The 12056-nt window shown below is 42.6% G+C and overlaps 2 protein-coding genes across 3 annotated transcripts in view; both read left to right on the top strand.

Annotated features, from left to right (window-relative positions):
- Positions 1-9706, top strand: part of LOC130527922 (lysozyme g-like) — a 48758-nt gene extending 39052 nt beyond the window's left edge. Inside the window, exons 1-5 of one of the 2 annotated variants that reach the window (XM_057036773.1) lie at positions 6195-6375; positions 8803-8877; positions 8989-9185; positions 9266-9410; positions 9484-9706. In XM_057036773.1, the coding sequence (XP_056892753.1) occupies positions 6372-6375; positions 8803-8877; positions 8989-9185; positions 9266-9410; positions 9484-9620 (558 nt within the window). In that variant the 5' untranslated portion in view covers positions 6195-6371 and the 3' untranslated portion in view covers positions 9621-9706. Of the gene's footprint in view, positions 1-6194; positions 6376-8802; positions 8878-8988; positions 9186-9265; positions 9411-9483 lie in introns of those variants that run through there. The other variant, XM_057036774.1, reaches the window with a different exon arrangement.
- pglyrp2 (peptidoglycan recognition protein 2) lies at positions 57-11970 on the top strand. Its single transcript, XM_057034949.1, has 9 exons — positions 57-615; positions 864-1721; positions 1878-2088; positions 2465-2757; positions 2862-2878; positions 3942-4308; positions 4542-4752; positions 5164-5395; positions 11436-11970. Exons 1-9 carry the CDS (start codon positions 522-524, stop codon positions 11505-11507), a joined length of 2355 nt encoding a protein of 784 aa, XP_056890929.1. The 5' UTR covers positions 57-521; the 3' UTR covers positions 11508-11970.
- The last annotated feature ends 86 nt before the right edge of the window (positions 11971-12056 follow it).

Raw genomic sequence — 12056 nt, 5'->3', positions numbered from 1 at the left:
TTTAATGTTACTAAATTGTTCTGCACAATCCGCCACATCTGATTTCAAAGGATTCATCCCTACACGTCATAAAACCTAAAAACAGGAACAGTTTATCTTTCTGCAACTTTAATTAATATCTTTGTAATGACTGTTTGCGAGATCACAGATGATTGAACTTTATTGCGAAAAAGCAGATTAACACGTGACACAGGATGGTAAACATTGATCAGGAATCTGCCTCTTTCGCTTCGTGTTAATGAAAAACCTTGCACAATGAAATGAAAAACAAGTGCACAAATACGTCATCTTTTATGTCTTTTATGTTAATCATTCTTCACATATTTAGTTGTTTGCGTGACACACTTGAACTTAATGTAGGTTAAATCAATATTTGAGGGTACAAACAGGACTCTTGACTTTTGGGACATAGCAGCAGACTCATGTCCATACACATAACTGTGTCTTCACTTTTGGCTGCTGGAACAATTTCCTCCCAAGTAACTCCTTTTTTTTGTTTTATTGTACCATAAGTGCTTCGTATGGCAACAGCGAAATGCAACATGATTTTATTTGGACGGCAGTGTCTACTTCTGGCTTTGTCTTTGTTCTTTGCTGTTCACAGTAGGCCAGCTGGTGAGTATTCTTTAAAGATACGTAAACCATTAGGCTTTAATACTTCATTGGATTAAATAGAGGGAAAACACTTTTGACCATAGGGGACATTTTCTTTGTACCTGACTGGATCAGTTGAGGGTTACTAATAACCTAATGATCTCACTCATTTGTAATGTAATTTTTTTTTTTTAAAAGAAAAAACCCCCAAAACATTAGTTTATTCATCTGACCTTACTGTGATCCTTCCTACTTCTTCTCTCTGCCAGTAACAAACTCTCCGCGTAACATGGAGAGATTCATCCAAGCAGTCAAGCAGGTTGAAGATTCCAACCCAGGTCTGTCTCCCCTGGCTCTTGTCAGGGCTTTGCGGAGGACTGCGGGTCATGACAACGAGATGACCATCCATTTCTTGGGCTCTTCGTACAATCTCAGTGTCGATGAGGTCCTGGACACAGCCATACTCAACACCTCATCCTTTAGTTTTTTTGACAAGGCCATTCACCATATTGTGACAAATTCTGGGGAGGAAAGAGGGGTGGTCCTCACGCCCGATGGCACCACAGTGGCTCTTTCCCCCTTGCTCCTTGGAATCGAATCAGGATTGAAAGCTAGGATGGATGGCGCACCACCTGCTGGGATCTTTCCCCTCACCTTAGGCAGGAGGCTAGGATTATCCTTCCTCAGCCTCCAAGACATCCCACCCTCTTATCGCCTTGGGCCGGATGGTTGTTGGGACAACGTAGAGCACCCCAGGGTGTTTAAACTCTCTCAGCCGGCCACTCTGGTGACTGATGCTATTATTAATGGAGGCATGGATGGACTTATACTAGGAATGGGCCTCAGTAACAATTCATCAGACCATCAAGCTCTCAGTGAGATTTTAAAAGGCTACTATAGTTTTACTTTATACGAAGGCCAAGGTCTCGATGTGGTAAACAGTCATATCAGTCCAAGGCGAAGGGAAGTTTCCAAGTCCATTCTGGAACCACTTGATCTTCACAGTTTAGTAATGGCCACACTCACACTCGTTTGGAAGTTGGAGAAAACAGAATGGATTGCTCTGGACAAAAGCGTGGGGGAGGCCGTGAAAGATGGATTGCAAGCATTTATGCATAAATACTGGGGTGAGCTATAAAAATATAGTATCCGTTAGTGCTGATTTAAAAAGAATAACAATTTTTAAAATCAGTCTCATCTTTGAATTCTAGGAGAAAATGTTGATCTAAAGTATTTCCTGCAGTGATTTTATTAAGAGATTTATTTCTCCATTGGGTCCTCAGACTGCCCTTCGATCATCCCTCGTTGTCAGTGGGGGGCAGAAGCCCACCGAGGTACACCGATGCCATTGTCTCTGCCCCTCCCGTTCCTCTATGTTCACCACACATATGAGCCATCGTCGCCATGTTTGTCCTTCCCAAACTGCTCTCACGACATGCGGTCCATGCAGCGTTTCCACCAGGATGATCGTGGCTGGAACGACATTGGTTACAGGTATTGTTGGAAACACAGGTGTCAAGTCAGTGAAAGACAATGGACTCAACAGAACTTCTATAACAGTGTAAACAAAAAAAGAAAAGATGGAGGATATGACAGCTTACCATAGAGACAGAGTTATCGCCATCACCTCCTTCATCATCGGTGCTCTTCACATACATTTCTCATTTACAAATTCGTTGTTAATCCTTAATAACAGTGTTAAACCCGTGTTAAAATGGCAACTGCAGTTCCACAGCATTCATACGTGCTCCAACATGTCAATTTGTCAAGTCCAGCCTCTGTACTCAGAATAGATTTGATGTTTTCTCAAATATTTTCATTGAGTTCTTTTATTTTGTACTGTATTGGACATCACAATCTGTGTTCTCAGCTTCGTGGTTGGCTCCGATGGATACATCTATGAAGGCAGAGGTTGGAACACCCTTGGCTCACACACCAGAGGCCACAATAGTTTAGGATATGGCGTATCGATCATCGGGAATTACACCGCCACTCTGCCGTCTCGGCATGCCATGGACCTGCTTCGCCACCGTCTAGTCCGCTGTGCAATAGGCAGGGGAGGATTGACTCCCAACTTCACCATCCACGGACACCGGCAGGTGGTGAACACCAGCTGTCCCGGAGATGCCTTCTTCTCAGAAATACAAAGCTGGGAGCACTTCAGCGATTGATTTGAACCCGTGATTTTAGTGAAATATTTTTCATCACATCAGTATATTTTTTCCATGTAAAATATTTTCAGTGCACGAAATGAGTTAAGCCTGCAGAGTGCGGACTCAGAGAGGTAATCATGAAAGCATGTGAGTCTCTGCAAACACATGTATGATAGTAAATAGTGTTGATGTGACACCTTTTCATGTTTTTTCTTTCATTTTTATTTCAATTATGGGTCAGACAGTATTGGAATAGTCCAACTATCTTTTAAATGTGTCAAACAAGTATAGAAATCCAGCTTGACTTGAGTTGCTGCTTTAAGAGTGAATGTTTTCTTTTATGAACGGTCCCAGACCATAATTTCCAAACCCCAGAAAAGTCCTAACACGGGAACCAACCTTAACTGCGCTGTGATAGGTTTCTCTATATAGTAAAACTATAACTAAAGAGATCTTTGTACCTTTTGAGTAAAGAACGGTGAAGAACCGTACACCATTTTGAATACTCTGTTGAATCTGTCCCCAAATCCTCAAAATAATAGTAGAAGATCCCTTTTTGGGCCTAAATATCAAATCTAATTACCTATTCTTGATGGCTTTATTACCTTCAGAGTGGGGAGGGTGTACATATGAGCAAGGGTTGGGTGGGTCTAAAGTTGAAAATGTATCTCCTGTACACACATTCTGAAACTCCATTTATTGCTATCCATTGCTCAAGCAGATAACATCATATACTTTATTTGCTTTCACTTCGCTGAAGGGTGGTTTTTCAGATAAACGGCTCCCATAGAAAAAAAAGGACGATGGAAACTCAAAATGAAATCGAAAGTAACCAGTGCTATAAATGAGGACTAATCCGGAGCATCCGTACTTGGCCACAGATGGGGCAATCTGGAATGGGATTCCTGATCATCGGGCTGCTGCGACTCCTCAAGTCCCTCGATATGTGAGAGGACTGGAGGAAGTTCCCCCGTCTCACAGACAGTTTATTGGTGCACGGTGAGTTCAGGCGAGGCCCGGCCCGCTCGGACTCCCGCTGCAGGGGGAAAAACGTGGAATCGACAGCAAATTGCGCCTCAGCGGAGCAACAGTCTGAATAAAAAGAGAGACAAGTTGACGGGCGGTTCATGATCAGGCTCAACTGCACCTAAAAGCATTGCGAGAATAAACTCGGTGCACCGTTCTGTGTTTCAGCAGCCTGGACGTCCCGCTGCGACGGTGCCTGAGGAGGGGCGGAGCAGGAGTCCCCCAGGGACGCGTCCCAGGACAACGTTCCATCCCCAGCGTGGTGAAAGGCGGCGGGGGACAGCTCAGATTTTAAAAGGCTACTATAGTTTTACTTTATACGAAGGCCAAGGTCTCGATGTGGTAAACAGTCATATCAGTCCAAGGCGAAGGGAAGTTTCCAAGTCCATTCTGGAGCCACTTGATCTTCACAGTTTAGTAATGGCCACACTCACACTCGTTTGGAAGTTGGAGAAAACAGAATGGATTGCTCTGGACAATGCCGTGGGGGAGGCCGTGAAAGATGGATTGCAAGCATTTATGCATAAATACTGGGGTGAACTATAAAAATATAGTATCCGTTAGTGCTGATTTAAAAAGAATAACAATTTGCTGCGGAGAAGGTTGGAAATAATTTCGGCAGAAATCAAATATGGGTGCATTTGGTGCCCTCTAGTGGAGAATATATTTTTTATATCGCAACTCGACCTTGATGTTGCCATGATGTTGATCTAAAGTATTTCCTGCGGTGATTTTATTAAGAGATTTATTTCTCCATTGGGTCCTCAGACTGCCCTTCGATCATCCCTCGTTGTCAGTGGGGGGCAGAAGCCCACCGAGGTACACCGATGCCATTGTCTCTGCCCCTCCCGTTCCTCTATGTTCACCACACATATGAGCCATCGTCGCCATGTTTGTCCTTCCCAAACTGCTCTCACGACATGCGGTCCATGCAGCGTTTCCACCAGGATGATCGTGGCTGGAACGACATTGGTTACAGGTATTGTTGGAAACACAGGTGTCAAGTCAGTGAAAGACAATGGACTCAACAGAACTTCTATAACAGTGTAAACAAAAAAAGAAAAGATGGAGGATATGACAGCTTACCATAGAGACAGAGTTATCGCCATCACCTCCTTCATCATCGGTGCTCTTCACATACATTTCTCATTTACAAATTCGTTGTTAATCCTTAATAACAGTGTTAAACCCGTGTTAAAATGGCAACTGCTGCATCCCATAGTTTAACTCTATGGCAGTGGAGGCAGTTCCACAGCATTCATACGTGCTCCAACATGTCAATTTGTCCAGTCCAGCCTCTGTACTCAGAATAGATTTGATGTTTTCTCAAATATTTTCATTGAGTTCTTTTATTTTGTACTGTATTGGACATCACAATCTGTGTTCTCAGCTTCGTGGTTGGCTCCGATGGATACATCTATGAAGGCAGAGGTTGGAACACCCTTGGCTCACACACCAGAGGCCACAATAGTTTAGGATATGGCGTATCGATCATCGGGGATTACACCGCCACTCTGCCGTCTCGGCATGCCATGGACCTGCTTCGCCACCGTCTAGTCCGCTGTGCAATAGGCAGGGGAGGATTGACTCCCAACTTCACCATCCACGGACATCGGCAGGTGGTGAACACCAGCTGTCCCGGGATGCCTTCTTCTCAGAAATACAAAGCTGGGAGCACTTCGGCGATTGATTTGAACCCGTGATTTTAGTGAAATATTTTTCATCACATCAGTATTTTGAATGAGTTAAATGAGTTAACCCTGCAGAGTGCGGACTCAGAGAGGTAATCATGAAAGCATGTGAGTCTCTGCAAACACATGTATGATAGTAAATAGTGTTGATGTGACACCTTTTCATTTTTTTAAATTTTTTTATTTCAATTATGGGTCAGACAGTATTGGAATAGTCCAACTATCTTTTGAATGTGTCAAATAAGTATAGAAATCCAGCTTGACTTGAGTTGCTGCTTTAAGAGTGAATGTTTTCTTTTATGAACGGTCCCAGACCATAATTTCCAAACCCCAGAAAAGTCCTAACACAGGAACCAACCTTAACTGCGCTGTGATAGGTTTCTCTATATAGTAAAACTATAACTAAAGAGATCTTTGTACCTTTTGAGTAAAGAACGGTGAAGAACCGTACACCATTTTGAATACTCTGTTGAATCTGTCCCCAAATCCTCAAAATAATAGTAGAAGATCCCTTTTTGGGTCTAAATATCAAGTCTTATTACCTTTTCTTGATGGCTTCATTACCTTCAGAGTGGGGAGGGTTAGGGTTAGGGTTATGCACATATGCACATATGAGCAACGGTTGGGTGGGTCTAAAGTTGAAAATGTATCTCCTGTACACACATTCTGAAACTCCATTTATGGCTATCAAGGGGAGACAGATAGCGGTTTCATATACTCGATGTTATTTGCTTTCACTTCGCTGAAGGGTGGTTTTTCAGATAAACAGCTCCCATAGAAAAAAAGGACAATGGAAACTCAAAATGAAATCGAAAGTAACCAGTGCTATAAATGTGGCATCCTGCATGAGAGGACCACAAAGAACCGCACGGTCTGAAGAGGACAACAAGGAGAGGAAACCGCAAAGATGCGTGAGTATTTTACTTGCTCTTTTCTTGTCAATGGTCTGTTTATACTTTCACATCTGTCAAGGGTGCTCACATTTTTTCAACATGCGAACTACTTACAAAATGACCAAGTCAAAATGATCTACCCACCACAAAAATGCGAAACATCTAATTATTTTCAAATGTATTGAGGATTCTTTGTATGTTGATGTACCTTGCATAACCGAATGAGCCAATACAAAACACACATTATAATTAACTATTAACATTTTTTTGTAATTGCCTGAGTTTATTTTGATGACTTGCACTGAATTTAATCAGGCAGGGATGCATAGTCCAGACAGTAGCTGCTGTCAGCCAGTCTCAAGCACACTTCCAAATGTACATCAGTCATGGTAGAAGTATTTGGACTTAATAATCTTCATGTACTTTATAATCTTCAACGCACTTCGAAAATGACATCGTGGAAAAAAAGTCCACCTCCCATTCCGTATGAAAGTGATGTGTTTTTGTCTTCTTACTTGGTTCCGCTCATTCAATTTGATGACCATAAGCTTTAGCGATGGCTTAAAATCAGAGGTAATTCGCTGAATAGCTTAGCGCTTAGCGCCGTTGTTTGCGCATGCGCGGCGACCTAACGGTAGTGGTGGGCAAGTGAAGCTTGATGAAGCACTGAGGCTTTCCTCACAATTGTGCCGAACAAGATTCAAAGCTTCAAGACTTCAGTGATGGTGACATCTGGTGGACAACTGAAGCCATAGCAACCTCTAAAGAGCACGACTGAAGCACTGGCACTGTTTCAAACCCATGACACCAATAAAAGTTCATTGTGTGCTCATCCAGGCGTTTTGTTCATTCATACCAAATAACGATTATATCGTCTTTACAATAAATTATGCAGATGCTCACTCCCTTACCCTAAAACACATTCAAGATTAACCTAAATAATAAATGCAAATTATATTAAGGGTTCAGTGTTGGTTAAGGGTTTATTGAACACTTTGAGATTTACTTAAAAACTCTACTAAAAGTCCCCAACAGGATTAGAGATCCTTCCTACTTTGCAATGATCATGGTGTTTGAATTCAGAAACATAGTTTTTGTGTGTGTGAAGTGTTTTTAAGGAAAGCCTTTAAAGGTAATGGTTTGTCATTTGGGGACTTGTATGTTTGATTTGGAATGATTATTCATTGAAGCAGACAAGTTATTTCCTCTTCACAGGTTTTTATTGAGAAATATCATTTTTTCTTCGGTCTGCTCCTCTTCTGGCTGACCAGTATGTAAATATGGGATGCACAGATACTTGCATGCAGCTTTCCGCAGCATAGGATATAAAGTCTTTCGTGCCACCCAGTACTTCAAGAGATCCTCAGCTCTTGTCAGAATTTGTTGTTTCAAATATCTATGACACAGACTGTAAGACAATGAATGAGTAAAAAAACCTGATGTTTCAACACAACATCTACAATAATTAGACACACACATACATATATACAGTATATATACGTATATATTTAGCTTACTGTCAGGATCTCCAGTGTTGACAGGGTCATGATTGTCATCATGCCTAGCACGCAAGCGTCTCAGCATAGATGATGTGTTGTTGCTGTAAGACAACTCTTGTGTGCATTGCAAACACCGCACTTACAAGCAATTGTAATTTTGAGACTCATTTAAAAATACAATTCAATTATGGAAACATAAAATGTATGCTATGAACTGCATTATACCTTATTTGGTGCTATGACATCAAAATGATCCCAAACTTTAGAACGTCACTTATTGGTGGTACTCGCCAAGAAACCTGCCAAAATACTCTAACTCTCACTCTCCAAATCTCTATCTCCTCACAACCCAACAATTTTGAAGCATAATAATGCATCTCATATAGCTGGTAGCCATCAAACCACTCAAATCTGTCATTGGCTCAGAATGTACTGAAACGCCATGAGCCAATGACACACACGGAAAGACTGAGCCAATGAAAGGCTTCGAAACATTTTGAAGCAATAAAGCGAAACAGCGAGCTTCAAACGTCATCGGTCACGTGACACCAGTGTTTTGACACAAGCTCCGACACAGCGTTTCGAATCACTCTGCTTCAGGAAGAGTGACACGAGCTCCAAAGCCTTGGTATCATTTGCCCATCAAGACCTAAAGGTCAAAATTCAGTTGCCATCTGACTGGTTGCCCTGTATATAAATCAAGTGACGGGATGAATGATAGGCTGATATTTTTTAATGTCACGCCGCGATCGACCGGAAGATCGCGATCGACGTAATGAGCACCCCTGACATCTGTTATCTGCCTCCTCTGTGCCTTTGTTTACTGGTAGAAACCTAAAGTACTCTCTCACTGCAACCACTGCCTCTGAAAGACTGCTTGAAAAGATGGGGTAGCTTCTTTGTATTCCACTTTACAAACTGACAATATCTGAATGAACCCTTGTAGCTTACGGAGACATAATGAGCATAGAAACAAGCGGTGCCTCCGCTACGACGGCTGCGGGGGACAGACTTGGGCCAGGTAAGCGAATATTACCCGATTAGCTTAGAAAAGCATGTAAAGTTCCTTTTACATCATTCCTGAACCAGATTGTAAAAACTCAAATCTCACTCTGTGCTATTTCTGCCAAAGGCCCAGAAAGCTCACACAAAATGGCAAGGATGGACTTGGATAGAATGAAAAAGTACAAGAGCATTATCAGACAAGCTGGACGGGAGTGTGATGTAGATCCAGCTCTCATTGCTGGCATCATCTCCAGAGAGTCCAGGGCTGGAAATCAGCTGGTTAATGGCCGGGGAGATCACGGCAGGGCCTTTGGACTGATGCAGGTAGGATCAAACGCTGCTGCTTCATTTGTGTCTCCTAAGAAAAGCTTCACCTTCATTCATTGTTGATCTGGTTTCTGCAGATTGATCCCCAAAATAGTGGAATTACACCAGTTGGAAGTTGGGACAGTGTGGAACACCTGATCCAGGCCACCAAAATCCTGCTCTCTTTCATCAAGGTGATCAAGAACAAATTTCCCAGCTGGAATGCAAACCAGCATCTGAAAGGTTTGTTGACCGACTGACACAAATCTCCGCTCCTGACTGTTTCCTGCCTCCTCATGTGTGAACATCTCTGCAGGAGCTATAGCCGCCTACAACATGGGTGATCAAAATGTCCGCTCCTATGACAACGTTGATGCCGCCACAACTGGCCGGGATTACTCCAACGATGTCGTTGCCAGAGCTCAGTGGTACAAGCGCAACATGAGCTTTTAAGCCAGGAAGGTGTCCGGAGTCACAGACGAAGCAGCTCGACTGCTCCACCAAAGCCAAATAAAAGGCATCTAACCTTAACAAACGCACTCTTGGTGTGGGTCTTTGTCTTCAATTTGACTTCAGTCATTTTACATCCTGAATATTTGATCAGGACACGCTCAGAATTATTGTTATTTTTTAATCTTTGCCATTAAACGTCCCCCCAAAGAAAAGAAATTGAAAACAAGAGGACAGGACCACCAGTATAGATGTTTATTTTCATCCTGAACGGATTGAATTCACAATAAAAGGTTATTAACGTTACCCAGCGTAATACAGAATCAGATGTTCAGAAACTATTTAATGATGATTTTCAAGCAAAAACATGAAAGAAGTTTTTAAAATTCCAACAAAACACAACAGAAATGTACAAAAACAGCCAAATTGGACAATGATAACAACTTTGTTGCACTCCTTAATTTAGTGATTGTAGTTATTTTGTTCAAACCATCCAGGCTGAATAAATAGGTCAAATTGCTCTCCTCGCCACAAATGTCATCATCGTGACGCACATTTACTTCGTGGAAAACTGTACCAAACACTTAGACCGACCAACTTTTCGCGGGCGGCCTAAAGTCCCCCTACTGGGCACCGGCATGAGCCTGGGAGCAGGTGCAGAGGTCGAATGAATCCGCCTCACGAGTTAGCAGGTTTTTAATGTCCCCCAATGTGACCCGGGCGGTGGAAGAAGCTTGAACATGAACTAAACTGGTAGATCTGAGGGGGAAAACCTGAAATACTGTAACGGAGTTAGTTCTAAGCTGCAGACAATATGTGACCACGTGGGTTCAATGGTGTCTGGCGCCGTTGGCAGAGCTCAGCGGTGCAGCACGGGCTCACGTTTGCACGGAACCAAAGCTAAAGTCAGATGTGGCCTCTCCGCTGAGCGCCTCATCAGTCGTATCACAACTCCCTTTCTCTGCCATTGTCATGGTGATGCTGTCGTTGTCAGTGGGGGGCAGAAGCCCACCGAGGTACACCGATGCCATTGTCTCTGCCCCTCCCGTTCCTCTATGTTCACCACACATATGAGCCATCGTCGCCATGTTTGTCCTTCCCAAACTGCTCTCACGACATGCGGTCCATGCAGCGTTTCCACCAGGATGATCGTGGCTGGAACGACATTGGTTACAGGTATTGTTGGAAACACAGGTGTCAAGTCAGTGAAAGACAATGGACTCAACAGAACTTCTATAACAGTGTAAAAAAAAAGAAAGAAAAGATGGAGGATATGACAGCTTACCATAGAGACAGAGTTATCTCCATCACCTCCTTCATCATCGGTGCTCTTCACATACATTTCTCATTTACAAATTCGTTGTTAATCCTTAATAACAGTGTTAAACCCGTGTTAAAATGGCAACTGCTGCATCCCATAGTTTAACTCTATGGCAGTGGAGGCAGTTCCACAGCATTCATACGTGCTCCAACATGTCAATTCGTCAAGTCCAGCCTCTGTACTCAGAATAGATTTGATGTTTTCTCAAATATTTTCATTGAGTTCTTTTATTTTGTACTGTATTGGACATCACAATCTGTGTTCTCAGCTTCGTGGTTGGCTCCGATGGATACATCTATGAAGGCAGAGGTTGGAACACCCTCGGCTCACACACCAGAGGCCACAATAGTTTAGGATATGGCGTATCGATCATCGGGAATTACACTGCCACTCTGCCGTCTCAGCATGCCATGGACCTGCTTTGCCACCGTCTAGTCCGCTGTGCAATAGGCAGGGGAGGATTGACTCCCAACTTCACCATCCACGGACACCGGCAGGTGGTGAACACCAGCTGTCCCGGGGATGCCTTCTTCTCAGAAATACAAAGCTGGGAGCACTTCGGCGATTGATTTTAGTGAAATATTTTTCATCACATCAGTATATTTTTTCCATGTAAAATATTTTCAGTGCACAAAATGAGTTAACCCTGCAGAGTGCGGACTCAGAGAGGTAATCATGAAAGCATGTGAGTCTCTGCAAACACATGTATGATAGTAAATAGTGTTGATGTGACACCTTTTCATTTTTTTTTAAATTTTTATTTCAATTATGGGTCAGACAGTATTGGAATAGTCCAACTATCTTTTGAATCTGTCAAACAAGTATAGAAATCCAGCTTGACTTGAGTTGCTGCTTTAAGAGTGAATGTTTTCTTTTATGAACGGTCCCAGACCATAATTTCCAAACCCCAGAAAAGTCCTAACACAGGAACCAACCTTAACTGCGCTGTGATAGGTTTCTCTATATAGTAAAACTATAACTAAAGAGATCTTTGTACCTTTTGAGTAAAGAACGGTGAAGAACTGTACACCATTTTGAATACTCTGTTGAATCTAAATATCAAATCTAATTACCTCTTCTTGATGGCTTTATTACCCTCAGAGTGGGGAGGGTGTACA

Source organism: Takifugu flavidus, chromosome 6 (genome assembly GCF_003711565.1).
Source record: "Takifugu flavidus isolate HTHZ2018 chromosome 6, ASM371156v2, whole genome shotgun sequence".
Taxonomy (NCBI): Eukaryota; Metazoa; Chordata; class Actinopteri; order Tetraodontiformes; family Tetraodontidae; genus Takifugu; species Takifugu flavidus.
The sequence above is the reverse complement of the archived record's forward strand: the minus strand, read 5'-3'. Positions and strand labels throughout refer to the sequence as shown.

Excerpts from the sequence above, each read along its gene's own strand:
- pglyrp2 (XM_057034949.1), top strand. The coding sequence starts at position 522 with ATGGCAACAGCGAAATGCAACATGATTTTATTTGGACGGCAGTGTCTA. Across the intron at positions 616-863 it reads TGTTCACAGTAGGCCAGCTG|TAACAAACTCTCCGCGTAAC; the intron begins GTGAGTATTCTT and ends TCTCTCTGCCAG. Across the intron at positions 1,722-1,877 it reads ATTTATGCATAAATACTGGG|ACTGCCCTTCGATCATCCCT; the intron begins GTGAGCTATAAA and ends TTGGGTCCTCAG.